The sequence below is a fragment of the Lycorma delicatula genome, chromosome 8 (genome assembly GCF_047948215.1).
Source record: "Lycorma delicatula isolate Av1 chromosome 8, ASM4794821v1, whole genome shotgun sequence".
Classification (NCBI taxonomy): domain Eukaryota; kingdom Metazoa; phylum Arthropoda; class Insecta; order Hemiptera; family Fulgoridae; genus Lycorma; species Lycorma delicatula.
The window spans coordinates 57293451-57301491 of record NC_134462.1 but is presented as its reverse complement, the minus strand read 5'-3'; the positions used below and the strand labels follow the sequence as shown (position 1 = coordinate 57301491).

At 28.3% G+C, this 8041-nt stretch overlaps 1 protein-coding gene across 3 annotated transcripts in view; it reads right to left on the bottom strand.

Moving 5' to 3' along the window:
• Nucleotides 1-5505: 5505 nt before the first annotated feature.
• Nucleotides 5506-8041, bottom strand: part of LOC142328980 (uncharacterized) — a 177159-nt gene continuing 174623 nt past the window's right edge. For 2 of the 3 annotated variants that reach the window (XM_075373206.1, XM_075373204.1), the window contains exon 8: nucleotides 5506-7727. In XM_075373206.1, coding sequence (XP_075229321.1) covers nucleotides 7351-7727 — 377 coding nt within the window. In that variant the 3' untranslated portion in view covers nucleotides 5506-7350. The remainder of the gene's footprint in view (nucleotides 7728-8041) is intronic. The other variant, XM_075373205.1, reaches the window with a different exon arrangement.

Below are 8041 nucleotides of genomic sequence, written 5' to 3'. Positions count from 1 at the left end.
AGCGAATTTGTTTTGGATGTGCAGTGATGCACGCGTCATTAATACATATATCCCACTGTTGGTCGTTTTCTAATAAATTCAGAGCTTGGTGAAAGGCGCAGCTCAATCACGACACGATCACACAAAAGTACCTCGATTAAAGTGAATATTTAATTCAGATTGTATAATAATCTGAATCAGATGCAAGTGGATACGTTTTTTTTTTTTTTGTTAATAAACATTGTAATTGGGAACAGGTATTGTTTCACATGTGACTGCGGTTGTAGATAATATGGCGAGTGTTCCCCTCCCTTGCGGCAGATGGCGCGGTCACTGGTACACAGCTGACCGTTAAAAAAACTGTTTTCTCGCGGTCACGGGTATGTGACTGATGCGAAAAATAGATAAAACCAATCTTTGATGCGGGTTATATATCGTGCTAAAATTTGAGCTCAATCGGTGCAGAAGATTTTGAGTTATTGAAGCGTACACAAACGAACTTGTGGTTTCGAGTTGGAATCCCGGTCAGGCATGGCATTTTCATACGCTATAAATCATTCATACTATCATCTGAAGCAATGCATAACGGTGGTTTCGGAGGTTAGAAAAAAAAACAAAAAAAAAACGAATACTTAGTTGTGAAGTTTCAGTGTTACTATTTGTGAATTTTGTTCTTTGCTTTTACGTAGCAAAGAACGCTAAATGACCAAAAACGATTGTTTGGTCATATATATGTAAAAAAATAAACTAACAAAGGATTTTTTGGTCATTATGTAGGGATATTATTTTCTGTGTATTTGGTTATTTCGACTTTTTTTGTTTGCATAATCTTATAAGAAAGTTGGGTGTTGTAATTTATTTACTGTAAGTCATCCTTCTTGGTGGCTTTTCTTTTTGTTTTGGTGTTTTTTTTTTTAATAAAATACAGATGTTTTAGCTGTTAAATATAATTTAAAGAAATTTGTTACTTAATCAGTTGTGATTTTGTTTACATTGGCAACGGCCATACGGGCTCTTTGTGATTGGTCGTTGTGTTTGACAGCGGCCCTCTCGTATTGATCTGATTGGTTTTCCTTTGTTTACATTTCCATCTGATTTATTAGCCTCTTATTTATTAAAAAACACCAATTAAAAATAGATAGATAGATTTATTAAAAATAAATGAAAACAATTTTTGATGCGGGTTATATATAGTGCTAAATTTTTTTATCGTGTTTTTTTTTTAAAATAAAATACAGATGTTTTAGCTGTTAAATATAATTCAAAGAAATTTGGTCGTTGTGTTTGACAGCGGCCATCTTGCATTGATCTGATTGGTTTTCTTTTGTTTACATTTCCAAATTAAAAATAGATAGATAGATTTATTAAAAATAGATGAAAACAATCTTTGATGCGGGTTATATATCGTGCTAAAATTTGAGCTCAATCGGTGCAGAACATTTTGAGTTTTTGAAGTGTACACAAACGAACTTAACATTTTTATATATATAGATATGTTAAAAATGTGATAAAAAAATGTTTTAAAAAAAGATGAATCAGCGCTGAAGGAAGGGGAATAAATTGTATAAAGTTCATAGATAAGAACCGCTTCATGGTTATCAAAAGAGTTTTATGATAAATGCTATTATATAATAGAAGATTGCTTTGTTAAAGATATTAAAATAATATCAAAATAATGAAACACAATTGCAATTGGAATTGCGATACATAGAAAGTAATCAAGCAGAATTGCAACAATGATATAATAAAGTTGTACATCAAAATTTAATCATATATTACAAAAGGGACAATTAAATGTTAGTAAAGAAACCTAAAACTATGGCGGCAACATATACAACTAATGAAAGAAAAATCATCAGTGTTGTAATATTAGATAAACGTGAACTGGACGACAATTACAAATATTACGCTATCCGTATTCAAATGCAATAAATAAATTAAAATTAAAATATCCCAATTGGGAGATTGTGTATGAAAAATTAAAAGATATAAACAGCGTGAAATTTTTCAACCTCATTCTAGAACGATTTCAATTTAAAAGAAAATCTAATCATTTTCATACAAAGATGAATGTTAATAGTTTAACACAGGAACCGAATAGTTTGTATGAAAAGGAGTTTAACAAGTAAGTTGTAATTGTATTCTTCTACCTAGAACGATGTTAATTTAAATCGATTTAGCGAAAGAATTGCAAAACCCACTAGGCGTAATTATCCAACTAGAAAAACCGAAATAACAGGTTGTGTGATCTATACCAAGCAGACATACTTGAAATGATTCTTTATTTCAAACTCAATAAGGATTACACATACTTGTTGACCGTTATCGATTGTTTTACTAAATTTGCGTACGCTGTATCGTTAAAGAAGAAAACGGGCGTAGAAGTCGTATCCGCCTTGCGACCGATGTTTGAAAAGTGCAAAATGAAATTTTTCCAAACGGATCGGGGGAATGAATTTTACAATCCACACATTAAAGTGTTATTGAAACAATACAACATAACTCATTATTCGACGTTTTCTGATAAGAAAAACGACCGTAGTCGAACGTTTCAACAGAACGTTGTAGAAGATGTGGACAAAGTTTATAGAACAGGGAAGTTACAAGTGGATCGATTTGCTTCAAGCAAATCAACAAAAGCAACGAGTCGCAAGTGGTAGCAAATCTAAACAAAAAATAAAATAGGAAACCGATTAAAGTCAAATTCAAAGTCGGCGATGCAACTCGCATAAGTAAATATAAACATACATTTAAAAGGGCTATTTGCCGAATGGACGGATGAAATATAGAAACGGTTACACGCCAAATCTCGACCGGTTACATATGAATTGATTGATGGTAGAACTGAAATGATAAAAAATCGCTTTTACCAACACGAATTACAAAAAACTAAACGGATGAATGCATATAGAATTGAGAAAATAATTAAAAAAAAAGGTGACAAAGCTTACTTAAAATGGTTGGGTTTCGATAAAAGTTACAATTCGTGGATAAATTTAAGTGATGTTGAATGAATACTTTGTTGATTTTTCGTTTTCATTTTTTTTATATATAGATTCCCCTCAATGTTGCAATTGATTGGCGTGTTAGTAAGAAGTTATTTTTACATGAAAATTTATTACTTGCGTGAAAGAGTTGAGAAAATTAATAACAAAATTATAGATAATATATCGTCGTAATTATCAATAGTTTACTGAAAAGTCACTTGTAGCTTTTATATATATATATATATATATATATGTAGACGGGTAAAATATGAGGTTTCGTAATAATAAAATTGCCGGTGAAGAATTAGTGGACTATCATGATGGTTTGGATTATTTTCCTTCAAAATTTAACTTTGAATATTAATTCTTTCCAGATGAAGAACCATTTAATTTTCATAGAGCTGTAGAGCCTAAAATTAAAAAAATTGAGTCATTTATATTATTTGTTAATGATTTAGATGATTATGTTGATGGAATACATTTAAAAATAAAGTTTCATAATAATAATAATTGGGGAAGTATCAATGTAATAGATAAATGTTGTGACTATGATGTGTATGATATACAGATATTTAGAAAACAATTTCGTGATGATTTGTCAAAAAGCCTTTATTTTTATCCAATCGGTAGAGTTGATGTAAGTTTATCAACTTGTAAAGAATACCATGAACATTCTCCGGATGTAAGTAAATTCAAACCTCTTAATAACTTATTATATAACAGCTTAAATATTTCATAATTAGAGACGTAATGAAGAAAATACAACAGAAAACAAAGTTCCTTATAATGAACGCAAGTGCAACAGTGGAATGTGGTAATTGTAAAGGGAATAAACACGGTCCTTTGTTACCAAACACTATAAGGTGCATCATATGCAATCCCTCAAACTGTGGTAAGACAAATGTAGTTTCTAATATTTTAATTCATCAAAATGAATTACGCTCTAAAAATTTGTACATTTTTTCAAAATCGTTACACCAACCGCTGTATAGAACGTTATCGGAACTGATAATGTTTAATCCAGAACTCGGTTACTATGAATATACTGAAAACGATCAAACTCTGTCACCGGAAGAGGCCCAACCACATTCGATAATGGTTTTTGACGACGTGATCAAAGAAAAAACAAGACAGTATCGATGAATATTTCACGAGGGGTTGCCATAACAAAATCGATTGTTTTTATTTGGCGCTAACGTACTCTAAAATACCAATAAAACTGATACGAGACAATTGTAATTTTTTAATTTTATACAGACAAGACGAATTAAATTTACAACACATTTACTGGGTGTCGACATGTCGTTTGATGATTTTAAATCTTATGCAACCACAATGGAACGACAACCAGTATAGTTTTCTAGTTATCGATAAAGAATTTGATAAAAATAAGGGTTGTTATAGAAATGGTATCGATACATTTTTAATTGATCGCCGCATTGAACGCTGTACAACGCTCCACCGAACGCCGTACAAGGCTACATCGAACGCGAATAAATTATTCGTTTGAATTACGTTCGTAATTACATTCGTTCCAGGTGAATTAATTTCACATGGAAATTAAAGAAAATCCATAACCATTGGATAAAAAATAATGTTCCTATATTCCAAAGAGTAGTTTTTTTAACCTCCGGGACCACCGGTATTATTTCCAGGAATTACCAGTATTACTTCAGAGGATGAGTTGAATGACAATTTTTGTAGCATGTGAAAATGCCATGCCTGACCGGGATTCGAACCCGGGACCTCTGGATGAAAGGCCAAGACACTACCACTCGTGCCACAAAGGCCTGCCCAAAGAGCAGTATTTGTAGCTGTATTTTTGTGTTCTTTGCATTTCAATTTTTCAGATGTAGGATTTTGTAAACAAATCTTTCATATATGGATGCCAGTTTTGTACATCTGTCAATGTGTTAAATAATAATTAAACTAAAGAATGAATACTGAACTAAAAAATATGAAATAATACTTTTACAATTCTTTAGATTTTTTAATTTTGGGCCAAGTTAAAAACAAAGCAATTTACGAACCCTTAATTTGGCATTGTCTAAAACAGTTAAAATTTAAAGGATAAAAAAGTATTTTTTTTATACCTTTTAGTGTGATTTTTTGAAGATGATTTTCGTTTTTTTTAAGTTTATTTTACATGTAAAACTCTTAAAAAGGCAATTACAGCTCATAAAACGTTCTTCTGTTGGCTTTTATGAAAATAATAAAAATTATTTACACAAATTTACCTTTTTTTTTTTTTTTTTCCTGTTTAGTCTCCGGTAACTACCGTTTAGATAATACTTCAGAGTATGATATGTATGAGTGTGAATGAAGTGTAGTCTTGTACATTCTCAGTTCGACCATACCTGAGATGTGTGGTTAATTGAAACCCAACCACCAAAGAACACCGGTATCCACAATCTAGATACACAAATTTACCTAACTGACCACAATAACAAGTAGACATTATTTATATGTATAACATATTTTATTTAAAATTTCTGTTAACATACAATACATAAATATTTAGTATCAGGTAACACATAATATAAAACTTGTTAAATAACTTTTTCTATTATTAGATTAATAAACATAATGGTAACAAAATTTTTTCATGTTATTTCTAAAGAAAGAATGTTAATCCTTTTTACTTGATTAACGTATTTATTTAAAAACAAGTTATTAATTATTTTATCATATGTAGTGTTTATTTATTTTTTATTATTTATTTATTTTTATTCTTATTTCTTTTAATAAAAAAAAGGAAATCAAATTTGTTAAATCAAAAACTGAATTAAACAAATTTTTATATTTGTTTAATTACAGGTATAAATTATTTTAAAAATTGATTGGCTTACATCTTTCTAGTTGAGTTTTAACTTTAGTAAATTAAAAAAAATTTACTTTGCTAAATTTATTATATATATATATAAAATTATTCAATAGCCATTTATGAGTAATTCTATGTGCTACATTGTTTTTTTATTTATTCCAACAAGATACAAATATTAATTAATACTTAATATGAAAGTTTTGCTTGCTTAAAAATAATGAATTCATGAGCCATTTTATTAATAAATTGGTGTAATGAATATGTGGATTTATTGAACAACCAAGGCAGCACTAAATATTTCTAATATAAGTATTTTTACTTATAAATATGCATTATAGAAATGGTCACAAGAAAAATTAATGTAACCGATTGAATGCTGTTGCACTGCTGCAATAGTTGCTTACTGTATATTTTATAAATGAGAAAGATTGACATAGTACCCATTTTCTAAATAATCACCATTTAATTAATCGTATTCTTCATTAATCTAATTTTTCTTTTAAACAGATTATACTACTACCGTACATTTATTCATATAAATTTATTTGCTATCACAAAGTAAAATTAATAATTATTCACTATTATAAAAATATTTTTACTTTTATTCTTTTATTATTATAAATATTACATTAATTATATATTTTTTCTTTTGTAAAGTCTGTAGAGTGTTGTATAATATAATTGACGTTTTTCTTTTAAAAAATTTTAATGTTCATTATGGTAATTATACATCTATGACTTTGTGTTTTTACTTTTATTGAGGATTGATATGTAATTAATATTATTATTTTTATTTATTGCAATATTTAAAGTTACGTTAAAAAATTGCAGAAATACTAATTAATAAAAAAAATTGAAAATACTGTTTTATAAATAATCTAGTTTTTTAGCTTGTATTTTGTATATAAAATATTGTTTGAAGAATAGATGACTAATAATCTTTTTTCATTTCAAATCTTTAAAAAAATATTAACCAGTAATGTCTACAGTATATTAATAAATGGTTACAAATTGTAGATATTGAAAACTCAAGTATATCAAATTTTAGTCGGTTACTTTTTAAATTGTTCTGTTTCTAACTGCATATTATATTTTTGGTTTGTTTACACATTGTTTTCTTTAAGATAACATTAATTTAATAATTTCCTACAGAATATAAATATGAATATTTATTGCTTTTTTATATAAATAATATTTTTTACATGTTTATGCTTAAAGCATATGTTTTATAATATATATGCTTTAAAGCGTAGAAATCTTACAGACACAAATATGTACATTCATACAACTCATTCATTCTGAAGAACACAATAATTTATTAATTATATCAATTATAAATTGCAGAAAAAAAAATTAGTATTAGCCTCAGTTGTTTTTGTAATATAAAAGGAAATACAAAATTGTTATTAAAATAGAAATAAGGTTTAATAATTTTAAAATTCAATTTTAGCATTTCAAAATAGAAATCAAAAGTAAGAAGTGATGTGTCTTTTTTACAGTGAACACAGCAATGTGTCCTTAATATAATAATCTAATATCCTTCATGATTAGTCTTTTAATTTATGTTGCAAATATATTAATAATCAAAACAGTTAAAATTGTTGAAAACATATACGGAAGTATCGAATTAGCAGCATTGCCTCCTTCTTTACTTCCCAATCCTTGTTGGTTTGGTTCATCTATTGTATTTTCTTTCATCATTTGTTCATTAACGTTATTTACATTAATTTCTGGATGAGTCGGATACCATGGCTGTTGAGTCGCTCTCCATGTCGGTGTTGTTGTTTCTGGTGTTTGACTCCATGTCATTCCTCTTCCAAAACTTGATCGTGTACTACTATCTGGGTATGTTTCTGATGTTGGCATTTCTGTTGTACGACCTCTGCCAGGTATCCAAGATGTTGACCAATCTGGAATTCTGCTGGTTGGACCTGGAACTAAAAAATTAATTGGTCATTTTTATTTTTAATGAATGTGTTTGAAAATGTTTTATTTATTGTAAAATTTTAGTTTGTGTAAGTTTGTAAGTAAATCCATTAATTATCACATTCTACCTTATAAATGATTTATCAATTTTTACTTGTTTCTATATTTTGTGCTTGATTCTTCTTAGTTTTGTGCTCATTTAATTCTATTTAACTTAAATTTATCTTGTGAATTTGTAAATTATTTAATGATGCTGAGTTTATAGTAGTTATTGAATTGTAGATCCCTCCTCTATGAATCATGAGACCTTGCCGTTGGTGAGGGG